General features: G+C 55.0%; 9 protein-coding genes across 9 annotated transcripts; 4 read left to right on the top strand and 5 right to left on the bottom strand.

Annotated features, from left to right (window-relative positions):
- Window positions 1-3: 3 nt before the first annotated feature.
- Window positions 4-751, top strand: GCG54_00000564 (uncharacterized protein; the record flags this gene model as incomplete). The annotated part of the gene is made up of 3 exons (XM_045400700.1): window positions 4-48; window positions 110-532; window positions 623-751. The coding sequence occupies 3 exons, from the start codon at window positions 4-6 to the stop codon at window positions 749-751; spliced, it is 597 nt and encodes a 198-aa protein (XP_045263373.1).
- Window positions 752-935: 184 nt separating this feature from the next.
- GCG54_00000563 (uncharacterized protein) lies at window positions 936-1558 on the bottom strand (the record flags this gene model as incomplete). Its single annotated transcript, XM_045400699.1, has 2 exons — window positions 936-1019; window positions 1070-1558. The coding sequence occupies 2 exons, from the start codon at window positions 1556-1558 to the stop codon at window positions 936-938; spliced, it is 573 nt and encodes a 190-aa protein (XP_045263372.1).
- A 621-nt stretch (window positions 1559-2179) lies between these two features.
- Window positions 2180-3781, bottom strand: GCG54_00000562 (Liver carboxylesterase 2; the record flags this gene model as incomplete). Its single annotated transcript, XM_045400698.1, has 1 exon — window positions 2180-3781. The coding sequence occupies one exon, from the start codon at window positions 3779-3781 to the stop codon at window positions 2180-2182; it is 1602 nt and encodes a 533-aa protein (XP_045263371.1).
- A 2064-nt stretch (window positions 3782-5845) lies between these two features.
- GCG54_00000560 (WSC domain-containing protein) lies at window positions 5846-10996 on the bottom strand (the record flags this gene model as incomplete). Its single annotated transcript, XM_045400696.1, has 5 exons — window positions 5846-6268; window positions 6336-6410; window positions 6588-6719; window positions 6746-10820; window positions 10884-10996. 5 exons carry the CDS (start codon window positions 10994-10996, stop codon window positions 5846-5848), a joined length of 4818 nt encoding a protein of 1605 aa, XP_045263369.1.
- GCG54_00000561 (uncharacterized protein) lies at window positions 6204-7121 on the top strand (the record flags this gene model as incomplete). The annotated part of the gene is made up of 2 exons (XM_045400697.1): window positions 6204-6782; window positions 6837-7121. 2 exons carry the CDS (start codon window positions 6204-6206, stop codon window positions 7119-7121), a joined length of 864 nt encoding a protein of 287 aa, XP_045263370.1.
- Window positions 10997-16233: 5237 nt separating the features above from the next.
- Window positions 16234-17809, bottom strand: GCG54_00000559 (Monoamine oxidase N; the record flags this gene model as incomplete). The annotated part of the gene is made up of 3 exons (XM_045400695.1): window positions 16234-16795; window positions 16854-17477; window positions 17526-17809. 3 exons carry the CDS (start codon window positions 17807-17809, stop codon window positions 16234-16236), a joined length of 1470 nt encoding a protein of 489 aa, XP_045263368.1.
- Window positions 17810-18189: 380 nt separating this feature from the next.
- GCG54_00000558 (uncharacterized protein) lies at window positions 18190-18590 on the top strand (the record flags this gene model as incomplete). Its single annotated transcript, XM_045400694.1, has 2 exons — window positions 18190-18268; window positions 18322-18590. The coding sequence occupies 2 exons, from the start codon at window positions 18190-18192 to the stop codon at window positions 18588-18590; spliced, it is 348 nt and encodes a 115-aa protein (XP_045263367.1).
- Window positions 18591-18680: 90 nt separating this feature from the next.
- On the bottom strand, window positions 18681-20463 carry GCG54_00000557 (Beauvericin cluster-specific repressor BEA4; the record flags this gene model as incomplete). Its single annotated transcript, XM_045400693.1, has 2 exons — window positions 18681-19685; window positions 19738-20463. Coding segments are annotated over 2 exons (1731 nt in total), but the record flags the coding sequence as incomplete, so codon positions are not given.
- A 916-nt stretch (window positions 20464-21379) lies between these two features.
- Window positions 21380-22693, top strand: GCG54_00000556 (uncharacterized protein; the record flags this gene model as incomplete). The annotated part of the gene is made up of 1 exon (XM_045400692.1): window positions 21380-22693. The coding sequence occupies one exon, from the start codon at window positions 21380-21382 to the stop codon at window positions 22691-22693; it is 1314 nt and encodes a 437-aa protein (XP_045263365.1).
- Between the last annotated feature and the right edge of the window lie 650 nt (window positions 22694-23343).

Raw genomic sequence — 23343 nt, 5'->3', positions numbered from 1 at the left:
AACATGACGATCATCGAAATTGAAGTGATTTTCGACTTTGTCTGCGCGGTAACTGATCAACCCCCACATGTAGACATTCATCCAACTCATTTTCCTGACTGACTCTCAGTGGTGCTACATTGGCAAGCGCAAACTAGACCACGCCATCTCTCTCTACCAAAAGACCTACCCAGACGGCAAAAACGACACGTTCTCCATCGCGTGGAAGCTGTACTATCTGCACTACAACACACAGCCTCACAGCGTCGATAACAGCGAGGTGGCAAAAGTTAGGCTGAGCGACATGTCGCCAGAGAGGCAGGCTGCATTGACGCAGTGGATGGAGCAGATTGGCCGCTCTTTCAGCGTCAATTTCAAGTGGGGAGGCAAGATCGGGCCTGACACGCGTGATGCGCATCGACTTGTGCGTCTGAGCCGGTCGAAAGACGCCAGTGTGCAGAGTTCACTGATTGATGGCCTTTTTGCGGCCTGTCACGAGCTTGAACAGGACATTTCTGACATCGAAATTCTTCAAATGTTGCGACTGGCGCTGGTATGAGTGGCGTGGATGTGAAAAGGTTTCTCCAATCCACAACGGGACTTGATGAAGCCAATGAGGAAGAGATAGAGACCCGTGAGCTAGCTGGCGGCTCGGGTGTTCCAACTTTTTCTTATTCAAGGAGTTCACCGGTTGGATGACGCTCAGGATCCATCGGACTTCTACGAAGCATTTGTCACAGTGAAGGAGGCTGAACCGACGCAAGGCATCTGAGTCGATCGATACATCGCAAACTGGGCTGGAAACAGAGTTCTGATTAGGGACTAATGGATCTTGATTTATGATTGTGTTTGCTGCTACCGAAATAATGTCATACTCCATGCGCCCGTGAAATTGGCCTCAACTGGCATGATATTCGCAACCATTCCCGTGGAAACTCCATACCGAATGAATGCTTTCAGGGCTGGCACTCCTCATGGCGGTGTCTCTCCTTGACTCCAAAGCATACCAGCTCACCCCGCTCATTGCCCATGAAGGTATCCTAGAACATTCGTCAGCCAGATAGAAGTCGGAGATGGAAAGGGGGCCTACCAAGTCAAGTTCAGTGTCCACCAACTTAGGCTCGACCCCAGCAGTCGGCCTCGGCCAGCAGCGGCAGCTGTACATCGTGACCCTGTCCGGGTCCTTGAAGCCGCAGTCCTGGCAGGTGCGCCAGAAGCGGCCGTCGCGACGGGCAACGAGCTTGCCGCGGCGGTTCTCGAGACACTGGCCGAGGCGGAAGCGGTTCTGGGACCATCCGCCGTTCATATTGCTGCAACAGGCCCAGACTATGGTGTCAATCAAGTCGCCGTGGATGTTGGTGCAGGTCTTGGAGAAGTTGTGGTAGCTGGCGAGGAGACGATTGTCATGGGCGTTATTGATGGAGAAGGTGCCGTTGGCAGAGACGTTGAAGCTCTCGACTGCCTCGACTGCCGCATTAGTTAAAACGGTAGAGGAAGGAACAGGGCTCGGCGAGGGAGGTGTGAGGGGACTGGTGAGGCTGGCTGCAGCCGCTGCGAGAATGGTCGTGCTGAATTGCATGGTGATGGGTGTTGAGGTAATGTACTGTTGTGATGTCCTGGAATGCGATTGTAGATTGAGCGTATTCTGTGCTGTTGCAGGTAAAGAAGTTCCAGGTATGTATGTTGAAGTGATGAGAAGATGTGGAGAGGAGAAGGTGCAACTGACTGAGTGAAGTCTTTAGATATGCTGGCGTGAAGATTCACTACGGAGAAGGACCGTTCGAAACTTGTCGTGCAAGATGATCTGTGGTCATTTCTCTCCATAATTTAGAGGTAAACCTTTTTGATGAATTTCAAAGTGGAAGCTAACGATCACTTTGTGTTTCCCATCAGATAGATCGTGACGAGCAAACCTCCCCTCCGGCTTCTATTTCAATGTCGAGCGCCAATGCATCGATGCGGACCCACCCGGACGACCGCGCCGGCCGCGCCGGCCCCACTACGGTGCATCCGGAGCCGAAACTCACTTCGGGGATCGTGCCCTTGCTGGAGAAGTGTCGTGAATCGACGGGATATTCCGGTTTATAGTATTGAAAGGATTGGATGATTATATCGACTCGATGTTAAACATTATACTAGTGAAAGGCCTTACTTTTAATCGCTGAGAACAAGAAACACACCCGCCCAAGTCTACGCAAAACTACCACGAAAAGCCCAACGCGTCCTCTAGACCATAGTACAAAGGACAGATGTAATCCGCCGTCAAAAGCGACGACACCGCCGTCACCCCCGTCGACGACCCAGACCCGATCAACCCCAAATCCATGCCCAGCAGCGAACCGCCCACCTTGGTCCACCCCACGCCGCCGGCCGGGTTCTTCGCGAACCCGCCCCAGACGCCCTGCATCCACGAGCTCAGCTTGGTCTGCTGCGCCGACGCGGCGCCCCACTTGGCATACTGCCCGTACGTGCCGAAGACCGACGGGATCTCGCTCGTGTGGTACGAGCCCGCGTTCGCGAAGATGCTCGTCGACGCGAAGGACGGGTCGTAGCGGTAGCGGTACGCCGTGTAGCCGTTGGAGGCGAGGTACGACGCGAGCGTGGAGGTCGTGCAGGTGAAGACGGCGTCGGTGATGATGCGGTCGGCGAGGATGTACGGGTCGTTGAAGCCCTGGAGGGCGTATTTGGAGAGGATCGAGTTCTTGGTCGCGGTGTCGGTGATGCCGACCATGGAGAGCGCGTCGCTCATCGCGCCGCTGCCGTCGTTCATCCCGTCGACGGCGAGGAACGCGCGCGCCTCGTTGAGGGTGGTGCCGATCATGACCGGGATCTTGGGCCACGTCTTGCTGGAGATGCTGGGGCGCACGTCCTTGGTCGCGGTGCCGTCGCCGGCGACGGGCGGGAAGACGAGCGCGGCGGACTCGATGTAGGCCTTGATCGCGGTGGCATCCACCTTGCGCAGGCAGGCGATATCAGCGCAGCTGAACTGCTTGAGGACCTTGTTGTAGCTGTCCAGTCCGGAGCCGAGGAGCAGGCTCTGCTGGGACTCCATGATGGCCGCGGCGAAGGGCAACGGGGAGGGCGGGTTCGCGAGGAGCTGCTTCACAGACTCGCCGCCGGCGGACTCGCCAAAGATGGTGACGCGCTTCGGATCGCCGCCGAAGGAGGCGATGTTGTCCTGGACCCACTGCAGAGCAAAGCGCTGGTCGAGGTAGCCGGCGTTCTGGGAGCCCGTGGCGACCTCAGGGGAGTTGGAGAAGCCGAAGATGTTGGTGCGGTAGTTGATGGTCACAACAACGACGTCCTGAGCGACGGCGAGGGTGCTGCCGTCGTAGATGGGCAGGCTTGCGGTGCCGAACTGGAGGTTGCCAGGGAAGATCCAGAACATGACGGCCTTCTTGGACGTCGGGGTGGCGGTGGGCGGCGTGAAGACGTTGAGGTAGAGGCAGTCCTCGCTCTCGACCGTCAGGGGCCCGGTTGGGTTACCGAAGATGGCCTTTTGGAGGGTCTGGGCGTTGCCGCTGTCGGTGAACTGCTGGATGCAGGCGGGCTTGAAGGCCGTCGCGGTGAGCGGGGTGGTCCATTTTGCCGGGGCCTGGGGAGGGGAGAACCGCTCCGGGGGCGACTTGGCGAAGGGGATTCCGAGGTATGTGTTTGCGCCGGGAGCTGAGGTGGCGCCGACGACGATGCCGGAGGCGATTGTTACCGACGGGGTTGCGGCTCGGGCGTTGTTAGCCGGGGCCGCGAGGGCTTGGAGAAAGAGGGTGGATGAGAGAAGGAGTGAGAGCTGGTTGAAACCCATGGTCGATGGAGAGAATATGGTTGGGTAAGACCTTTTGGGGAAGGAATGTGATGAAGCGAGTCGATGCTCTTGGTTGTTGGAATGCTGTGTTTCAAGGGCCCTCTCGTCTCTTCTTATATGAAATCCCCGTAATTCTCGCCCATTCTCACGGAACGGAGCCACCGGTATTCAATAATTCAACCGCCACAACGGACCATCGCCTTCTTTGTGCCACGAGAGACACACATCCGAGACATTCGCGCTTATCCCACCGAGCTGGTGCTATGACCAACACCAAGAAGCAGCCCGCCTGCCAGACACCGCCGCTTCCGGGAGGACGAACAGCCCGGATTCGGAATCTTCAACGGAGCTTGTCTCACTTCGTAAAGAAAGCTTGACGAAACAAACGACTAAGAGGCTCTGGCTTCTCTTTCAAGACCCTCGACCACGAGGGAACCGGGGACCGCACTGGGCAACGACCTGCCGAGTGACGCTAGGCGCAGCGGACTTGGCGTAGGGACAGGACTAGACCCGGTCTAGGCGGACAATGGCATTGGCGACGGCGCGAACCACGGCGCTGGGATGTGTGTAAGTGGACTGATGCTTGCGAGGTCTTCGGAGCATTAGAGGAGAGCATAGGACGAGGTGGCGCCGCTCATCCTTCTTGATGCCAAGCCGGGACACTCTCCATCGGGGAAACTTTGACGCCGGTCTCTTTGGGGATGGAGCTTTGATGGGGTCATGATTGGCGTATGTGCTGACACCGATTCATTGAGTATGTGCAATTGTGGCATCCCGGCAGCTTGGAGCTTCTCCCAAAGGCGTCTTCGATCACGGTAGTTCAGCCCGGAATCGCCTCCGATGCGTCTCTTCCAATGGCATCTCTCCATCATAGGCAGATGAGTGAGACACGAGCATCCCCGCAAAGGCATTGGGGTATTCTTGTTAGCGTGGAAATGCCCTTCCAGCTGTGGCAGTCCAACATCAACATCCCTTCCCGGCGACCTTGTCCACGATCCTCCCTCGCCCTCATCAAGCCTGAAAATGCGCCGTATCATACCCATTCTCACAAATACAATACCCGCTGAACTCCCCGTGTTATCCTCACCGCACCACCCGCCTCCCTTGCCCGCCCTCGAACACTGCGACGGACAGCTGCTCGCCGCCGGACAGCTGACGACGCAAACGTACTTTTGTCGGCTCGCCGTGTCGAGCACGCCGAGGCAGCGCGGCGTGCGCCCAAAGGAGCACGCGTTCATCTGGTCCGGCGTGCAGTTGCGGTTGGCGTCGTCGGCGGCGACGAGCGCCGCGGTTAAGCTGGTCGCTAGTACGGACGTAAGATGCATTCTTTGATATTTTGGGATTATGTAGGTTCTTGATGGAGGGTGGTTGAGATTGAGTTGCGTTGCGCTGCGATGAGGGAGATCGGATGAAGGAGATGGGATGACAGGTTCACGATCGACACTACCAGACATATCCATTCGTCCGGGTTTTGTAAACTTCGCTCACTCATCGAGCCGGTCGCAGTGCAGTGTTCAACGTCGTTTCGCAGATTCCAAAACGGGGTGTATCTCGCCGGAATAGTGAGAGGCGCTGACTCGGGAGTCAACATATCTTCAACTTATCTCCCATCTCACCACAAACCTTCCCCTTGCCCTCATCTCTATAGCTGCCCAGAGCTTCCCGTCTGCGACAACATAAAAAGCCTCTTGTTACCGACGGTCGGATCATGCCGAAGAAACCGCACACGTGGTCCAACGCCCGAACTCCAGTTCATCCAAAGCATTAGGTGCGACAGCGAAAGCTATGCAGGCTTAGACAGCAATGACAAGAGTCGTGGTGACTCGGCTTTTTGCACCCTCCAGCGGAGGCTCGTGCCGCGGACATCAAATAATCATTCACAGAGAGTCACGTTCCAGGAGAGATCAACTTTGAAGAAGAAAAAAGAAAGGTATCAAGATTATGTAGAAACAGGCTGCTCCCGTTTTCCCGCGCAAAGCCCGTATGAGTAGTCTATAAATCTAAGGTGTGTACATTATCACATTAAAGGAAACCTGGCGGCCGGTTTCACCAGCTCTCTCTTTCCTAGGAGGAGGTGCCGGCCAGGTTCTGCAACCTCGCGTACTCCGTTCTCAGGATGTAAAGGTTGAGCCTCAGGCCCGCTCCGCAGTATTGCGTGTTGTCGCCTGGACACAGTTTGTTGCACTGCGTGCCGGTCACGTTGGCAGCCTGGGTGGTGCCGCCGCTGCCGCCGTAGTTGAGGGCGTTCCCGCACCAGCACTCGCGCCCGTACTCGACGCCGGCGTAGAGCTTGTCGGAGCAGACGCTGAGGCACTTATTGATGGTCATGTTGACGTCGTTCAGGACCTGAGTGGGGAGGAGACGGCCGACTTGTGGCTCGGAGAAGCAGCCGTAGTAGGTGAAGTTCTGGTCGCCTTGGACGATGGCGGGGCCCGTCGCAGTCGGCTTCGCGGAGGAGGTGCTTGATGAGGGGCTCGAGGAGCTGGACTTCAAGGTTGAGGTCGAGGAAGAGATGAAGGGAGTGGAAGTCGCCGTGGAGCTTGAAAAAGTAGACGAAGTGGAGCTTGTCAAGGTGCTTGGGGCGGAAGAAGAGCTCGAGATAGAGGAAGAGCTTGAGCTCGAAGAGGAGCTAGAGGCTGTGGAGGAAACCGAAGCTGCAGAGAAGATGGAGGATGAGGACGAGCTAGAGGATGAAGAAGAGCTAGAGACCGTAGAGGAGCTGGAGCTTGAGGAACCGGAGCTTGAGGAGCTGGAGCTTGAGGAGCTGGAGCTTGAGGAGCTCGGAGCTGTAGAGGAGCTAGAAGACGAAGAGCTGGAGCTTGCTGCAGAGCTGGAGGCGGAAGATGAGCTCGAAGCGGTCGAGGAGCTGGAAGCCGTAGAAGAGCTGGAAGATGTCGCAGAGACAGAAGCTGCCGTAACGCCAGAACTCGACGTGGAGCTAGAGGCCAATGTAGAGCTAGACACTACCGTGGAGCTGGACGAAGACGAAATAGAGGCGGAGGTCGACGTGGAAGAGGAAGACGAGGCTGACGACGTAGTGCTCTGAGTTGCTGAGGAGCTAGAAGACGACGTCAGGGTCGAAGGTGAGGATGACGACGTAGACGATGTGACCGCCGCAGGGATGAGTCCAGGAGTGGAAGACGTGCTCGTCGAGAGAGTGGCGTTGCTGGAGGAAGAGGTGACAGTTGAGCTGGACGCCGAAAGAGCCGCGGATGTGGAGTTAGACGCGATCTTGTCCTGCACTGTCACAGCGGTAGAACTACTGGCTGAGGTGGATGCTGCGGTGGGCGAAGATGTCGTCGCGGTCGTGGACGAAGACACGACGGGAGAGTACATGTAGAGCTGGAGTCGGTTACCAGCGCCGCATTTCTGCGTTTTGTCCCCGGGGCAGGGGAACGAGCAGTCCGTCAGAGGCGCCTGGGTTGACGTAGCGTCCAGAACATTGCCACACCAACACTCGCGGCCATACTCAACGCCGAAATACTTGAGGCCCCCGCAGAAACCACCGCAGGTCTGGAGAGTCATGGTGTCGTTGGCATACGTGCGCGCCGGGAGAGCGCGAACGCCGTTGCCCTCTGTCCAGCAGCCCTGGAAGAGCCAGTCGCCGATGCGGCTGTTGGCGGCGGTGGTGGTAGCAGCAGCTGAGGTAGCGGTAGCGGTGCCGGTACCAGTCGAGGCGGCGGTCGTGCTCGCGCCGCTGGGTGCAGGTAATGAGCTGTTGAACTGGTACATGTTCAGTCTGTTGGAACCGCCGCAGTATTCGCTGCTGTTACCGTTGCACGGCATGCTGCAGTCCGCGGCGAGGGCTGGGACAGCGCCGGCGGCGAGAGTGTTACCGCACCAGCACTCTCCACCATACTCCATTCCGATGTAGGTGTACTTGCGGGCGGCGCAAGCTGTGATGCAGTTGGCGATGGTAGGGTTCGCGAGGTTGACCAAGTTAGGCAGGGCGCGGCTGTTGGTTCCCTCGCTGTAGCATCCTACGCTCGAATATTGGCCCACACCGGGGTTGACGACAGGATTAGAAGGATTCGTGGGGTTGGTCGGGTTGGTTGGGTCGGTTGGGTCAGTGGGCGTAGTGGTGTTGCCGTCGAACTGAAGAGAGTCGGCGAAGAGAGAGATGAACGAACCGCCCGCGTAGGTGCCAACTCCGTTGCCACCGCAGATCTGGTTGAGGTCACCAGCGCAATCGTAGTTGCAGTTGCTTTCATCAACCTCCAGTGTGGGGATCTTGGGGCCACCCCAGCACTCGTTGCGGTACTGCGTGCCGCAGAAGACGTAATTGTTGGCTGCGCAAGCCGCAAGGCAGGTGGCAGTCGTGGCATCGGCCTTCTGTCCGTAGATCTGTTGGGCGAGCTGACGGCCGGGGTTGTTCTCCTTGTAGCATCCGAGGTAGCGGTATTTGCCCTGGCCGCCGGGCAGAAGCGGTGGCGCCTGCTCTGAGACAGCATTGCACACAAAAGTGAAGAAGTGCTTGTCGAAGTTCGGGTCATTGGTGTTCATGGTCCAAGGCGCCGATCCAACGTAAGTGTCGACGTTCCACGCGGACTTCGGAACAGAACAGATCATGGTGGCTGTGGCGCTCTCACCGGGCGCAAGCTGGGTGCCCTCGGCCAGGTCCACGGTGTTAGCCGCCGAGACGATACCAGGAATACCGAAAGGCGGCTTTGAGACAGTCAGAATGAGCTTGACGCCTCCCGTGGGGGCGTTGTTGGTGACGCGGAACTTGAGGTTCCTGGACGTGTTCTCGGTCACGTTGCCGAACGTAAAGTTCTGGTTGGCATCGTATTGGACCCAGCCGGTGCCGTCGGGTGTCTGGAACTCGATGAGTGCGACCGGCGCAGCTCCGGCGGAGCCTGCGATGGTGAAGGACTTGCTGCCGCCGTTGGAGTTCACCGTGAGGTAGGCACCAAAGCTTCCAGCGACTGAAGAGTCGAAGGCGATGTTCACAGTGACGGCGCTGTTGGGTGCAATCGTGGTGGGAATGTTTGTCAGAGTGAACTTCCCGACGGTGAGAGCGGCAGTCTCGTGGTTCCATGTGGTGAAGGGACCCTGAGCGCTGGTCGTAGAAGACTGGACGTTGGTGATGGACAGAGGAGTGTTGCCCTGGTTAGAGATGATGACGGTCTCCGAGAGAGTGCCGTTGGATCCAGCGATGATGCCCTGGAAAGTGACAGTTGGGGGCGTGACGGCCAGCAGAGGACTGGAGCTCTCGCCAGTACCGGTCAATCTGACATGAGTGTTCTGACTGTAACCAGCGACAGCATTGGTGGTGTTGACAAGGAGATCGGAAGATACCAGGCCGACGGTGGTGGGCTTGAAGGCGACCGACACGTTGAAACTCTGGCCAGCCGTGAGGGTGCGCGGCAAGGTTCCAGCATTGGTGACGACGAAATCGTCGGCCTCGTCCAGGCCAATGTCTGTAACAGTGACGCCGATGAGAGCCTTACAAGTGATGGTCTTGGCCACACTCTGGTTACCGACGTTGACGGTGCCGAAGTCGTTGGAGGAAGTGCAGTTGACGGGCACATTGACGGGCGAGCCGAAGGCGTAGAGGTAGCCTTGAGTGGTGCCCTGATACATGATGCCATTGCCAAAGACGGCTCTGCCGAACTTGGTCGAGTACGGAACACTGAAAGACTTGATGAGATTCAACGCGCCATTCTTGGGCACGGCGTCATAGATTCTCAGTTGAGACCCTTGAACATCGAGCGTCCAGACGAGACCGGTGCCTGCCTGGCCGTTGAGGGATGTGACGGTGCCGTGACTGACACCGAGGATGCCGGCGTTGGCAGTGGGACTGGTGGTGACCTTGGTGAAGGCTGGGACACCGGCGGTACAGGAGAACTTGAAGACGTTCGTGGGGTAGCCGATGACGTTGATGTACATGTAGCCGCCCTCCAAGGGGTAGACACCAGCTCCGGCATACACCGAGTTGTCGTTCTGGTAGACTTGAATGACGGCGTCCAGTGAGTTTGGACCGTTGCGGTAGCCGCCCATATTGTCGAGGTTGATCCAGTACGTCTTGCCGCTCTTGCCGGTCACGACTCCGATGCGCTTCACATCACCGCAGGCGAAAGCGCTGGGAAGGATCTGCAGCGGACTAGTTCCCAGGTCCTTATCGGCGCCGTCCAACGCTTGCTTCTCCCAGGGCATGAAGAAGTCGTTCACAGTCAAGCTTCCGTCACTGCCGATACTCATGTGAACAGCAGCCTCCTCCATGGCCGTGGGAGGGCTGCGACCGCTGACAGGGATGGTGCTGAGCTGGGAAGCGTAACCGTTGCCGGTGGCGAAGAACATGGAGCCCGCATCGTCGGATGCGAGACCGCCGCCAGACATCCAGACACCCGCGCCGGGGGTGGTGGCAGGAACACCTTGACCCTGGGTGGCCCATCGCTCGACGATATTACCAGTCGTCTTGTCCCAACCAATGATCCAGCCGGTGAAGTTGTACTGCACGCAGTGGGAGGCGAAACCAGCGTAGACGTACTGGCCGACGTGCAGCAGAGCAGGGCGTTGGTGATGAATGCCACCGTTGAAGGACCTGATCGGGTTGTTCCTGGCGACAGTGCCCTCGAGGTTGACGGGGAAGTTGGGTCGTTCGGCGAGGGTGTTTACATCCAGTGCGTGGATGTAGTAGCGGCCGTTGGGGCGGCCCTGCGCGACACCTGTCTTGGTCTGGTCAAAGTATGTCTTGGAGGTCAAGTACAAAGTGTCGGTGGTCGGGTCAATGACACCGGTGGCGGTGATGCCGACGTGGGGGTTGACGTCGACGCAGCCTTCCAAGTCGGCGGTCAGGAAGGGGATGTGAAGATTGCGAGAGGCGATGATGGCGCCGGTCTTTGCATTTAGTTTGTAGACATTATTCTGTTGCGTTGCGACGTAGACGTATTGTGTGCCGTCGCCACCGCTGGGGGTGTAAACGAGAGGCTGAGAGAAGATCTGCTCGGGTGAACCGCCGTAGTTGCCGGGGAGTAGTGTCCGGAACAACTGGCCGAATTGGGAGCTCCCTACCACGGAGGGGTCCATGTTGTGGTTTCTTGATATCAATTCATGTTAGGTGCCATTCATGCAGGCGATTCCCCCAGAATGAGCAACTTACGTTTGGTAGCCGGCGCGGGAGTTGTCGCCTCCCCATGTGATGGTGTCGGTTGAGGCCAGGCCGTTGGCGAGGCCGACGAGGGCCGTCAACAGCCATGTTGTGAGAGGAGCCATGGTGAAATGGGCTGTGGTGCTCACGGACGCGGCTGGCCGTGGAGCTGTCGTTGGATTCGAAATGAAGGAAACCCGGACGGATGGGGATGAGGAGACTGAGGATCCATGTGCTCAGAGACGGGAGGGCGGCTCCTAGATATCAAGTTTTGCAAATGGCATGCTGGAGTGACGGGTTGACGGTTGACGGTGTTAGCGCAGGTAGCTGAAGCAGCAGCTTGTGGGCGCGGCCGCGTCGGTCGGCACAGCCCAAGCCAGCCCACGCGGGCGAAAGAACCGTGGACCCATCGTGGTGGATGCAGGGCCAGGGTAGCTCGAGGGCCGGGACCTTGCTTGCCTTGCCTGCCATGGGATGGGATGGCATGGCATCAGCCATATCCTTGCCATGTCCATGATCCAGTCCAGAGGAGGAAGAGAGCAACCTAGCTACTCGAGCTAGCGAGCCAGGGCCGTGACAGGACCCCCCAGACAGTTGGTCGTGGAGAGGGACGGAAGAACGGCGTGCGTCAGACCAGTGACTCGGCGTCCTTGTCGACAAAGACAGCAAGCGGGCACAACGATGGCGGGCAACGTTCAAAGAGCTTTGGGTTCTGGCACATGGCTGCCATCAGAAGCGCAGACGGGCGGCAACATGGGCCGTTTTGGCTTTGACAGAGTCGAGGCTAGCGTCGCAGCGGCATTGCCATTGGCTTGGCTGGATGCTCATTCTCTCGAGTCTCGATGAATCTTTTTTTTCCCATGATGGTCTGCCTGCGTGTGCTCCGGCGAGGGCGACTCGACCGGCATACCCCCTGACGATCGCGCAGGTTGGACTGGACGCATTGGCACTGCTGGGCAGACCTTGCTGCGAAATGCCATTATTTGGTGACCAGGCAAAGGTCGGCCATTAGGTGGTGCAAGGTCAGGCAAGGTAGGCAATGTACTGCTTGCTGCACGGCAGGCGGGCGAGATCAGCACTACTGCATCGTAGAAGGGCAACACGAAGAAGATGCCGCATGCAATGCAACCGCAACGTGCTGGGCTGCAGCTGCAGTTGGCTGGCTGACACCTTTGCCTGATGGACAATTAGCGACGTATTTTTTCCTGCGATATTGTAATTGGGGATCGACGCACGTCTGCGGGTGTCCAACGCCACCTCGTCCGGTGTTTTGGTCGACTGGTGTGGCACGTTGCAGAGAGAGGCAGACGCAGAGAGAGGCGAAAGTTGACGACGTGGATTGGGATGGATGAAAGAAAGAACGATGATGGTGGGAAAGTCGACTTGCCTGATTGAGAAAGCGCAGTGGGGTTCAGGGCAGATACGGTTAAATGAGATGCCCCACTCAGCGCCACCCCGGTACGTTCCTCACCCTCACTCAGCGAATACCTTACCTGAGTGAAGACCTTCACTGGGCTTGATGGGCTTGCTGGCGTTGCTGGCCTAGGAAAACACTTCACCAGCTTCCCTTGTCCTCCTCCCGCCGCCAGACTGGCTCGGTTTATTCGCCGACGACCCGGCTGCTCCACGCTGCTTCAGCTCCCAGGAAGCCTGACGCCTCTATCAAGTGAAATGTCCAATCAGAAGCAGAGACTGCGATGATCAACTGAGCATCTGAGGAAGAGATAGCCCTGGGCCCTGCCATGTGGTGGTTCGCCTCGAGTGGCCCTTTGTCCACTGTTCCCGTCGTGTTCTCCATCCCCCATCACACAGAGTTATTGTTCCCTGCGCCCATCCTGCGAAAGAGTCCACAATGTTATCGGGGAAACGTGGTCCGGGCGAAATACGCGAGTGGCCCGCCCGCCGGCCGCCCCTCTGGAGTAAACATTCCCGTCCTGTTATTCCCATGTGCTGACCCGACATGACCGTTGAGGCCTTGGCTGGTTCATTGTCTTCGGAAATCCAGACATGACTGCGATCGATGCAGGGTTCGACTGAAGATGACAGAAGGTCCCCGCTGTCTTGACTCTGATAACAGTGTCCCATCCATCCAGCAGGTGAATCACCAACGGCTATTGCCAAGCTGTTTCCCCCAAGAAGCAATACATGATGCCATGTCACCTACACCACAGCTTGCAGTGCAGCCGCAACTGCCCAATCAGCCAGCCAGTCAGCCAGCCGCTGGTTCGGAGCGGAGCTGTAAATAGCATCCTGCAGGCGCCTCTAGCCTGTCCAGCTCTAGCGTGTCAACACCATTTCGCACTTTTCTTCTCTTCTTCTGCGGTCCCTTCCTCTCTATCTCTCTCTCTGTAGGTGTCGGCCTCACTCTGATAGTGATCTCCTGCTAATGTCTTGGTAAAGCTCCTGCAATCAACACCACCATGACAGGCCTCGTCATCAGAGACAGGGAAAGAATGGTCCGTCGATGGAGCTGAAATATATTCCCCACTCATTGTTGTCGACGGCACACAAAGAGCTGAAGACCCCTAGAAGCTAGAGTTTCAGGGCAGGAACAACAAAAAGGAGACCAACGGCAATGGTGTCTAGCGGGCATCCAGGAACAACACGAACTTCGGACGCGGTTTGCGGTTCCTGCTCACTAAAAAGCGCCACAACCATCCATCCAACTGCCTTTGGGCCCGCTGTGCATCCAGCTCTGGAGCTCTGGTGCACCAGAAGCCGCCTAGGACGGCTCGCTAGCGGCTCTCGTATCGAACCGCCGGGACCTGGACTTGATCACGATTCCTCTTCCGTCGCCGTTTCCATGCTGCCATGCAGTCGATACTGCGTAGTATGCATAAACCATTGAATTCTTATGCTTTTTTTTTCCCAACATTCGCCCCATCTTTTGTTCCATCTCCGCCCGCCCTCCCGCTCTCTCCCTTTCATTATCTCCCTCTGGCCCCCATCAGCTTGCGACCCTGTGGCGGCAGACCGGCGATGTCAGCTCTCTAATTCTCCATCTCTGGGTTCCAGCCCTTCGGTTTCTCTCGCCACTACTGTAGACTACTTGAATATTGACCACGCGCCAAACATGACCATCCATGGATATCAGCTCTCCTCCATAGGCTCTATCTCTATCGCCTTTTCCCTCTTGCGGCCAAGTTCCGCCCATGGCCAACAGGCACAGTAAAAGGCCCAGCCCAGCCCGACATGAAGACCGCATGACAATCCCTGACCTGCAGCAAACCATTGAAAAAAAGAATCCCATTCACAAGTTTGCCAAGCACCCGAGGCAAGAAGAGGAAACACCCCGGTCGCCGAATGTCCGTTCTCAACACCAACGCGCCGCACCGTACTAGACTAAACCACTAAACCACCACAACACCACACTACACCACCTACGTCCTCAGCACGTCGGACGGTTCCTGCGCCTCCCGTGCAAATTTGTTCCGTCATCTTGGAAAGGGCTTCCTCGGGCTGTTTCATTCCCTTCAATCGGGCCATTTCGAACTTGTCTCCCATCTTTCTAACCCGGCGCCCTCGCACCCAAAAAAAGAGCACCTCATCAATGGCGCGATACGATCTTTCCGTTTCCTTCCCAAGTGAACGCCGCCCATGACGAGCAAAACGGCAGAGGCGTCCCTCCTCCCCCCTTCCCCCCTCCCTTGGTAAACCAGAAAGACGACGCGGCCCGGACGGCACGGAGCCCGGCAAGCAACCTCGTAAATTTCATCCAGTCGGGTACGGCGACCGAGCACGAGCACTGCGCACGCCACACGCGACAGACACTGAACTGCGAAAAGTCGTCGAACAAAATGAAGCATCCAGCACAGACGGCCAAGAAGAAGAAACCAACACCAACACTCACAATGCTCATGTCGTCCCAAAATATCGGGACCGGCGCCCATGTTTAAGATGGCAGGACTCAACTAACTGACACAGGACACGACAGCTCAGCACGTAGCAAGCCCCATCAGGGGACCCGAGACAGTGCAGACCGCGCGGCCACCACCCGTGCAGTGCTGTCTTGTCTGTCTGTCTGTCTGTCTGTCTCCCCCTATTGCCGGCTGCCGCTCGTGCTGGTGCTGGTGCTGTCTCACATCCTTTCCCACTGAGTCTTCTCTGCTTACGTTGCCGCCGCTGTTCTCCCCCTCCCGTGCGGAATGCGCCCGGATGGGGGGCCAAGGCCAATTGGCTGTCATGCTTGTAAGACGGACGCAAGGCACGCTGTCTGCGGGCATGGTCAGCGCGCATTATTGCACCCCATCTTGGCGGCTGGGGTGGCATGGCTGATTCTTATCTGACTGTCCCCATCGCTTGCGGTCGTGCAGAAAGAGGAGATAGGCAGTTGGAGACCGTGCAGCCCGGGCTGTGGTCTTTTTGGTTGGTCCTGCCGTCAGACAAACTGGATGGAACAGGCAGGTTGAAGGCATCGTGAAGTTTGAAGCTGATGAATTTCCTGGAGCTTACATCAGTAGGAAGACGATGCACACGCGCCACCACGGGGCAAAGGCCTCAGGCTGAGGTCGGAAGTTAGATGCCGCAGCTCCCTCAGTCTCAACCAAAGATCATAATTAAATCGATGATAAATGCTTGTCCGAAAGAACATCCCTTGCCTGAGCATCGTCAGTCATACTTCACAGTTGTCGCAGGCCGGCCCGCTCGAACGAGAATTATCCTGACCATGATACTCCCTCGTGATGACAACGGGCACACCTAACCCTGCGTCGTCGTGTCTCCCTGGCCACCGGCTGTCCGGCAAGCGCAGTGAAACCAAATCTCGTATGTTCCCGAAATCGAACATAGAAGGGGGTTCGAGAAGGCCCCTCCGAGTCGCCACATCGCATGGACCGCACCCCATCTTTGAAGATCTCCGCGCCGTCCCGTCCGTGTCCATGGCGATCATCAACTCCCACGGCCCAGGCCCAGTGGGGAGGGCTCCCTTACGCTGCCTAAGACCATTGGCTTTAGCATTCCTGAAGTCATTGAGAGGATACAGGGAAGATGTCTGGACCTCGTGCGACGGTGTATAGACGGACGAATCAATCTTTCCCTTGTATCAAAAGATTGGAACGAAGCCAACTGGACAATCATTCATTAACCGTAGCAATTTACACCCAGCGGCAGGTCTGTGCTGTGTTGTCAATATCCTAGGGCGTTCTATTCTATTCTGTCTTTTTTTATTGACGAAGAAACACCAAATTAACCTACAGATACTGAAAGCATATTCAGAGTTGAGATTGGTTTGATTTACATTTGACTAATAATTTAGGTTCAAAACTCGTATGAGAAGTCGTGAATATGATTTCTTTTTTGCTTGAATTGACTCCATAGGGCTTTTCAAGACCTATCGATGTCTACTTTTGAGAATCCTGGCCACCTACATCCTCGGGGCTATCTTCTCCTGTGATAGAAGTCGCTCAACATCTTTACAGGCAAGCATGCCCCTCTCAATCGCACCATCAATGAATCCCCTCCAGCCATCAGCCCAATCAGCACTTGCAAAAAGAATTCTCCCATCAATCTTCTGCAGTTCTTGCAGAGACTTGGTCATACTACCCGGACCCCAACAACTCCAAGTACCCTTGGAAAACTCGTCAGTCACCCAATCATGGGTAAGGTACGCCAGAACCTCAGCACCAGGGTTCATGTGCTCTTTGAAAGTCGAGATAATCTCGTCGTTGGCATGGCGGTTTGTGAGATGCGAGCCGTAGCCGAAGCCAATGCAAAACGTGCCCTTCTTCGCGGTAGTGCCATTGTGGTCAGAGAACGCGAAGCACCACGGAGAGCTCCCGTATCCGCTGGCCACGGAGAACCATCCCGGCCGCTCCTGAGCCAGCTGAAAGTGGATTTTTGTTCCTTTGTTGATGTGGCCAGATTTGATGGCCTCCTGGCGGCGGGGAGATAGGGCGGGCGAGAACGATACTCCAGAAAGACAGTTTCTATGTTGCGGTGAGTACTTGTGTTTTCCTCCCGGTAGAGAGGTGGCCAACAACTTACAAGGGGATCGTCGAGATTAGGTACTTTGCTTCAATCCGATGCCCGGCCTTCGTGGATACAGTAACAGACGTCCCATTCTGCACCACCCGATCGACGGCGGCATTCAGCACCAGATGTCCACCATAATCGCCCATAATGCTTCGAGCCAGAGAGGTCATGCCACCTTTGCCGAGCTTGTACGTTCCCGCGAGCTCAAACACGCCGGCCATGGAATGGCCACCAAGAGCATACCACCGCAGCACCTCGGTAAAGGCACATTGGTCGCCAGGAACGGCTCCAAAGGAGCTGATCATGGCGTCAAACAGGTCCTTCTCGGCCTGTGGAATCTCGAGTTGGTCAAGTCGATCCTTGGCAGATAGATGGTCGTACCTAGCCCAGAGAGCAGGCTCACGAAGCGGATCGTGAGGATACGGCATCAGCTTGCGGCTGGATAAACCGTCAATTGAGAAGAAAGCATCGGCGGCTCTTTGAACGGCTGCGTTCATCTCTTCGCCATTGATCTCTTGAGAGGGAGAGAAGGCAGCCGTGTAGCGAGTTGTCTCCACGTCAGCGGTCCCTGCAGAGGTTTTCAAATTCTTCTGCAAGCCGTAACGGCGAATCTCCGTGAAGACATGCGGATGGTTCCTTGAAATGTGTTAGTATAGGTAGGTGATTGGTGAGTGAGGATGTTACCAATGAACCCATGTCCCTCCCATTTCGAATTCCTCACCGAGGGCTTTGGCAGTCCATGTTCTTCCACCAATACGGTCCCGGCCCTCCAAGAGAAGAACCCTGAGATGCAAGTTTCGGCTTAGATCTCTAGCTGCGACTAGTCCTGCGAAGCCAGCTCCAATGACGATAACATCGTAGGTTGAAAGTAGAGAAGAATCGGGCGTGCTGCTGACAACGGCGTCGGTCTGGAGGCCAACTGTCTCTCCCGCGGGAGTCCAAAGGTAGCCTTCACGAGTAGCAGACATGATTTCGGCGAACAGAAAATATCTGGTTTGGATTGTGAGTATCATGGTTGAGAACGAAAGTTGAAGCAAGATATAAGGCGATGCCGGGTATGGGTATGCGGGGCGCCGGTTGCCTATTTGGGAGAAAAAGTGCGAGGTTGATTGTCTGGGCCATGATCGTTGAGCCGACGTCTTCCACTGCAGGGCTCGGAACTAAAGGAACTCCGACTCACAAGTTCAATTTCTAATCCATTTGGTTTTGATTCTGGTGTGTCGGGTTGCTGAAAGGTCCCGTGGGGTGTATTTAAGTGCTGCCACATAGCCGTTTTGGGAGGACTCAATTGATCGGTTCCGATCACAGCAGACATTGCATCTCATATCTCATCGACTACTTTTCAAACATGCCTTTCACTCATAAGCTTCAAGCAGCTTCCAAGAAGCAGCCAGCCATGGATGGCTCAACGAATGCCTTCGGGGGTGGTAAGTCGCTTTGAATCTCCGAAGCATCGGCTAAATTACTGATCACCGCTCAGATGTTGTTTCTACCAGCGATGTTGGTTCATCAAACCCGATATCCGCCGGCTTTTTCCGGATCGAAAAGGGAGAGCCATGTGTTTTCACGTATGAGTTTGACGAGGCGAAGTACTTCACTGAGGGGCAATGCCAAGTGGAGGACGAGACGGGCGCAAAAGTAATCGCCAAAGCAGGCGATGTGATGCTTTTCACCAAGGGATCGACAATTTCATTTTCAACAGACACCTATGCCTTGGCTTTTTTCTGCGACCAGAGGGCGAAGTTGTAAGCTATTCGATAACATGTATCAAACAGATACCTGAATTTCAACATCGTAGCGTGCTCAATAGCATAAGCTGCATCGAATTACATGTGCCGACTAGCCAAGCATAGTTTCGAGCTTCATCTCACACATAACATCAATCCAGTGGATCTCCCTCTGAATACATGCGCCTTCACTGTCCATGGTATCCATAAGTGACCACACTTCGTTCAAAATGATCGCAACATGCTTGATAATGCGCAAGCCAACAGTGCGGTACAAATGAAGGACACGTGTGCGCACAAATTCCCTGAAGTGCAACATATCTGTGTTGGGAAATTGTGATCCAATCGCTCCAGATGCGAAGCTTTGCCTCAACGCACTGCCTGCGATGAGCAGTGGCAGCGTTTGCGTTGAGACGGTGCCTGAGCTGGCTGGTATCCCTCTCAACCTTTTCAGTATGCCAAGGGCGAGTTGTAGCACCACATCTGGCTGTGTGCTACCTTCGACACCACTCTTTCGTAGACGTCCGGAATCTTCCACGATGTTTGACGTCGCAAGTTCAGGAAACGCACGGTAGATTTCCAGCAAGGTTGACAGCTGATAGCACCGGGCAATAACAAGCAGATGATCCGGTGGCGTGCGAGGATCGCCGACATCCTGTACTCGGTACATGACGGGGAGTTCATAGCTCAGAATCGCCTGTTCCAGGGATGAAGCCTCGTTTAGTAAGTCGATATGCAACGCCTGTCGGTGGAACTCCCCGTTCTTGACGAAATCAAGACTCCGCAAAGCTCTTTTGTTTCTGACCAGTGTTCCTGCTTTTGCGAGGTGTAGGAATACTGATGACCCTACTCCTGTCCATGGGCATGGCGTTACTGATGACGCTTCACTGGATTGGTCGAAGATTTCCAGGTAGTCCAGTACGTCCAAATTTTGATCGTGAATGAACGAGCTCATTGCTTCCCAATACATCATGGATGATGACAAGAAGGTTTGAACAGGCGTCATGTCAGACCGCCTGTCTGGATGGTCCAAGTTGTTGGAAGATGTCCAGCCTTTGAATAGCTGTCTCGTCCCGTATAGATGGGGTAGTCCAGTCGACGACGCATCATGCCAAGCCTATCACAGGATGAGCTTGAGAATAAACATCACACTTGCATTGTAGACTAACCGACGTTATTCCAAGAAGAATCGCTCCCAAGAGAACATCGTCTTTTACAGTGAGGCTCTTGGAGATTTGGGTACTACTCGACTCAACACGTGTAGTGTCAGGCTCCTTCGATTTGACAACGCTCGTTTCTGCCAGTTGTTTGGACAGATTGGAGATTGCCTCCGTTTGATATTGCAGTGAGATGTTGGCTTGGCCGGTGTCATTTTGATGTAGGTGCGCTGCTGATAAACTCAAAATGCAATGATAAAGCAAAGGCGATGTATCCAACATGCTAGAAACCTCATTTCGGAAAGGATTAGCAGCCGAGTCGAAGTTCGAAATGACTTGACAGATGACCACAAAGTAATGATTCAGCATGAGAGACTGCCTATCAGTGGGAGTGTATAGGTTCGTGAACGTTTCGTTGCCCACTGATTTTCGCATAGGTGTAGAAGTATCTCCAAGAGATACTGCTCGCGTGTGGGCCACCGGGCTCGAACGCTCGCAAGCCTTCTTCGCAATCCGCATAGACGAGGTGTAGGTGCTCACATAATCTGCGTTATCAGCACCAGGCTGCAATGGCGATGGATTCGAGACACCTATATAGGATTTCGTGGCACTTGATGACTGAGGGGGACGTCTCTCGTGCTTCGTAGACCACTTGATGCGTTGTCCATACCCAGGGCAAGAAACTCCGATTTTTACGCAGCGATGACAGCTTGGCTGCTGCTCATCGCACTTGACACGCTAATGGAACAACAAAAATGTGAGAAGTTGCTTTTTTACTTCAAAGTAGTTAAAGAGCATTCAATTTACGTACCCGTTGTTTGCATGTTGAGCATCCACCTGTTTTTGGATTAGCACTGTCCCTTGAAATCCGGAACTGCGTTACGCTCACTTCTGCCTTTCTGATTTTTTCTCATGCTTGTAATTTTCTCAGTCATCATGATTCTCTCTACTGACTTGGCAGCATGTTGTTGGTCAAGCCTTGTGCTCGCTATCAAAACCTGGGCGACCCCCGAGACGAAATTCGGAACGCGTAAACCTGGTCACATATTCCGAGCAAGATACTGCCTGATACGCCAGTTGAGGCTAATCCCGAAACGGACAAAAAGTGCGAGGGACTGATAAGCTGATAAGCAATTTGCCCCCACCCCCTGTGGATCATTGTCTTCTAGGTACCAGGTGCCCTGAGAATCGGGCCCTACATAAATCTCTCCTTTGAAATGCGCCTGGTAGTCTGCTCGGGCTCTGTCGGAGACGCTTGATTTGGTCCACCAACACATTCCAGGGCAGATAGTTATGTAGCACGACTTTGTGCTGCTGCCGGGGGNGGGGGGGGCGGGAGGGAATGAAAAGAGAAAAGGACCTTGATGCCTATCTGGGCTGGGCGGTGAGAGACGGCAGATCTCCATCCTTGCTACCTGCCATGCTTGCCACCTTTCCTACTTAAGACTAGGGGCGGTACACAAAAGCATGTCGTACAGCTGGGTCCACGTGAGGATCTCCGATGGGACGCGGATCAGCCCAAGCTCATCAACGGTAATAACAACCGCCTCAATTTTTTTTTTTCTTTCGCTGAAAAACATCGCACTTCTTCCACTCGACGAAGGTTCACACATTCATTTTCATCTCATTCCAAGTAGCAGTATTCCTACGAAGCATGCACGACCACGCCCCATCCGCGGCATTACAGCCATGTAGGCTCACCCTCCTTGACTTACCAGTATCCATCATCTATGCGATCGTGGACAAGCTCTTCGAGAACAGCTTCTACCAAGATTACAAAGGCTACATCACGAATAAAAGCGGATATGATATGAGAGAATACATCGACACAGGGCGACACCAGACCTACGGAGCCTTCGACCACTGGAAAGACTTGGCTCGAATGGCAGCATCTTGCAAATCATTCTACAACATCATTACCCCCATTCTATACCGACGAGATGTCCAATTCAACCATTCATCGGCACTCCTGCTCTCGGCCAAGAAGGGAAATCTTGACGGGATTCTCAAGTCAATCGACCTTGGACACGCCGATCTCAACATGGAAGACCATACAGACTTTGTGGAGGACGAGGACATTGACTGCCGTTCCTACGGTGTCGAGGATCGTTGGAGAGAGGGTGTCACTTCCACTCTCACCGCTCTGCATCTGGCTGCATACCATGCGCATCCTGTTGTCGTTGACTTCTTGCTGAATAATGGCGCTGATGTGCAACGGAGAGCCCACATAGGGCCCAAAGCTCGACCTGAGCGAATGTTTGTTCATCAGCAAGTTTACATGTTCGCCCATACATCGGATGAGTATGGTGTCATCTGCAATGAAGGCGAGACTTCACCTCCCTTCGGGGCAAACGCCCTGTTCTTTGCTTTGAAAGCAGGCCGATATCTGTCGCCAAGGAAGCGCTATGTTGTACAGCCCGACACGAGTGGTATCCGTTTTCAAATGGCGAAGCAACTCATTCAGTCCGGTGCGTCGCTCATCACACGAACCCGCGGAGATGTTCATGCGTTGCACCAGGCTTGTGCGTACCTGGACTTGGATGTGGCAGAATTCCTTGTGGGAGAGCTTGGGGTCGACCCAAACGTCAGGGATAGTGATGGTAACACTCCGTTGCACTTCATGGCAATGAACCTCGACGACTGGAACCTGGAGAAAGTCAAACATGAACGGGAACACCTGCATGCCATGTTTTGGTATTTGGTAGGAAAGGGGGCGGACATTGATGCGGCGAATCACGCTGGGGAGAAACCCCTCCACCTCTCGCTGTACAGAAGAGCTGGCATTGACTTGGCTTGTCTTCTGATCGAGAGAGGGGCCGAGTTTGACGCGGATGCAAATAGGCTGTATGAAGGAGGCCATATCTCCGACGCGGATCAACGGCGCATTTACACAGCATTTTGGGGCGAGGATGGGCAGATTGTCCCATTTGGGACAGACTCGGACCCTACATGCTCACAGGCAGGCTAGGTGCCTAAGTGGGATAGGAACGCCACAGAAAAATACATACTCACTTTCGGATATACGGGAAGGTAGCTGGTGGCCATGGATCCCTCCAGTCGTTCCTTGGAAGGTTATATTGATGCCTTCCATCATCATCCAGCCTAGGCCTAACAAACAGAAAAGAATATTGAGACGAAGTTAAAACATTGATTTTGATTAGAAACATTTGCAATGATTCTAACTTGATGTAGTTTCGAATGTTTCTTCGGGCAACAGTGGTGACTGCGATGTCAGGCCACAGGTGAATTGGAAACAAAGGGGTCCAGTAACAGGTCGAACATTCACCTTCATCAAACGGATACAGGCACCAATTACGGTCGATGATTCACCTGTTCCGCTCAAGCACGGACAGTTGAAAGCAGAGACGAGCAAAATCTACCAATGCAGGCAGCCGTTGGAGCACCCAGTCCGACAGGCGGTAAAAGTACGCGGTGGTTTTGGCTGCCAGAAAATTTCGATAGTTGTGCCCTTTGCAATTTCTTTCTTTTCCATCACACCTCCCCTCCTGCTAGTTTTGCAGGATCTTCCAACTTCGCCCTCCCAAATCTCATCACCAACTTCGATCTTCACCAATCCTTACGAGCTCCTTCATCAAGCTCAACTGCGCCAACCTTTGC

The sequence above is a fragment of the Colletotrichum gloeosporioides genome (assembly GCF_011800055.1).
Source record: "Colletotrichum gloeosporioides strain Lc1 chromosome Unknown consensus_50, whole genome shotgun sequence".
NCBI classification, from domain to species: Eukaryota; Fungi; Ascomycota; class Sordariomycetes; order Glomerellales; family Glomerellaceae; genus Colletotrichum; species Colletotrichum gloeosporioides.
Note: the sequence above shows the minus strand (reverse complement) of the source record. Positions and strands in the feature narration are given on the sequence as shown.